Below are 1,195 nucleotides of genomic sequence, written 5' to 3'. Positions count from 1 at the left end.
GCTGCTGCTGTTGCTGCAACGGCTGCTGGAATGCTTGCTGCTGCGGCTGCTGTTGAGCTTGGAGCAGGGCGGATGGTTCCCCTGACGATGCAGCCGCAGCTGCTGCGGCAGAATGAAGTCCCTTCTGCAGCAGCAACAGTTGCTGCTGTTGCTGCTGCAGCGCGGCGTCAGGTGCAGGAGCAGCAGCAGCGTCCTTGAGTTGCTGCAAAAGCAGAAGCTGCTGCGCCACGTTTCTATCGCTCAGCAGCTTTTTATCAGCTTCCTCCGCAGTCTGTACATACACCACAAACTCCAAACCCTTAATCCAAACCACTGACACACGTGACCCAACACTCTACGTTGAAGGCCAAACATGTACGAGGTAAGCATTTACCCTCACACCCTCAAGCCTAAAATACTGCTCACCTTCTTAAGGCGTACATACGCCGGGATTCCCTCCGGGGCAATCGGCAGCTTTGAGGCTTCATCTATGAGGGCCCAGAGGGCGTCTGTCCTCGGGGCTTGGTTCTGCTGCAACTGCAGCAACTGCTGCGGTGGCAGCCCGCAGCGCTGTTGCAGTTGCTGCAGCTGGAGCTGCTGCTGCAGCTGCTGCAAGGCCGCCTCTGCCTTCTGCTCCCACGCATCGACAGCGGCAATTGCAGCAGATACTGCACCAATGCCTGCTGTCTCCACAGGGAGGTTAGAGGCTTCCATGAGCTGCAGCGCAACAACCACACACCGCAAGCAGTTCGCAATACAGCCCCCAGCCAGCAGCACCACCAAGGGTAAGAGCAACCGCCTCAGCAAGAGCTGCAGCCGCAGATAGCATTAAACATAACTCACCATTACACGTGCTGCCTCGAGACTGGGTATCGGCTGTGCTGTAACAGCACTCTGCACCTTCTGCTGTAACATCACGGCCCGTGCATGCAGCTGCTTCACAAGAGTTGCTGACTCAACATCCAGCCCCAAGTTACTGGCCGCTTCGACTAAAGACAGCCACTCAGCCCACGATAGCCGCTGCTGCTGTGGCTGCTGCTGCTGGGAATTCTGCTCCAGCAGAGCAGCTGGTCCCTTTGTTGCAGGCAGCACCACCGGAGCTGACGCTGATCCTCCCTCTGCCAGAACTAGCTGCGGCAACGGCCCCACAACCTGCAGCTCTCTCACTCGTTTTTCAAACTCCAGCACGCGTTCTAAAGTGGACCTCAACAAAGAC

General features: G+C 57.4%; 1 protein-coding gene across 1 annotated transcript in view; it reads right to left on the bottom strand.

Annotated features, from left to right (window-relative positions):
- Nucleotides 1–375: 375 nt before the first annotated feature.
- The window catches only part of EMH_0090840 (uncharacterized protein), a gene marked incomplete at both ends in the record, with an annotated part of 2,002 nt that continues 1,182 nt past the window's right edge, over nt 376–1,195 (bottom strand). The window contains 2 exons of the mRNA XM_013501644.1: nt 376–696; nt 823–1,172. Of these exons, the coding sequence (XP_013357098.1) occupies nt 376–696; nt 823–1,172 (671 nt within the window). The remainder of the gene's footprint in view (nt 697–822; nt 1,173–1,195) is intronic.

The sequence above is a fragment of the Eimeria mitis genome, genomic scaffold (assembly GCF_000499745.2).
Source record: "Eimeria mitis Houghton genomic scaffold, Emh_scaff7253, whole genome shotgun sequence".
NCBI lineage: Eukaryota > Apicomplexa > Conoidasida > Eucoccidiorida > Eimeriidae > Eimeria > Eimeria mitis.
Note: the sequence above shows the minus strand (reverse complement) of the source record. Positions and strands in the feature narration are given on the sequence as shown.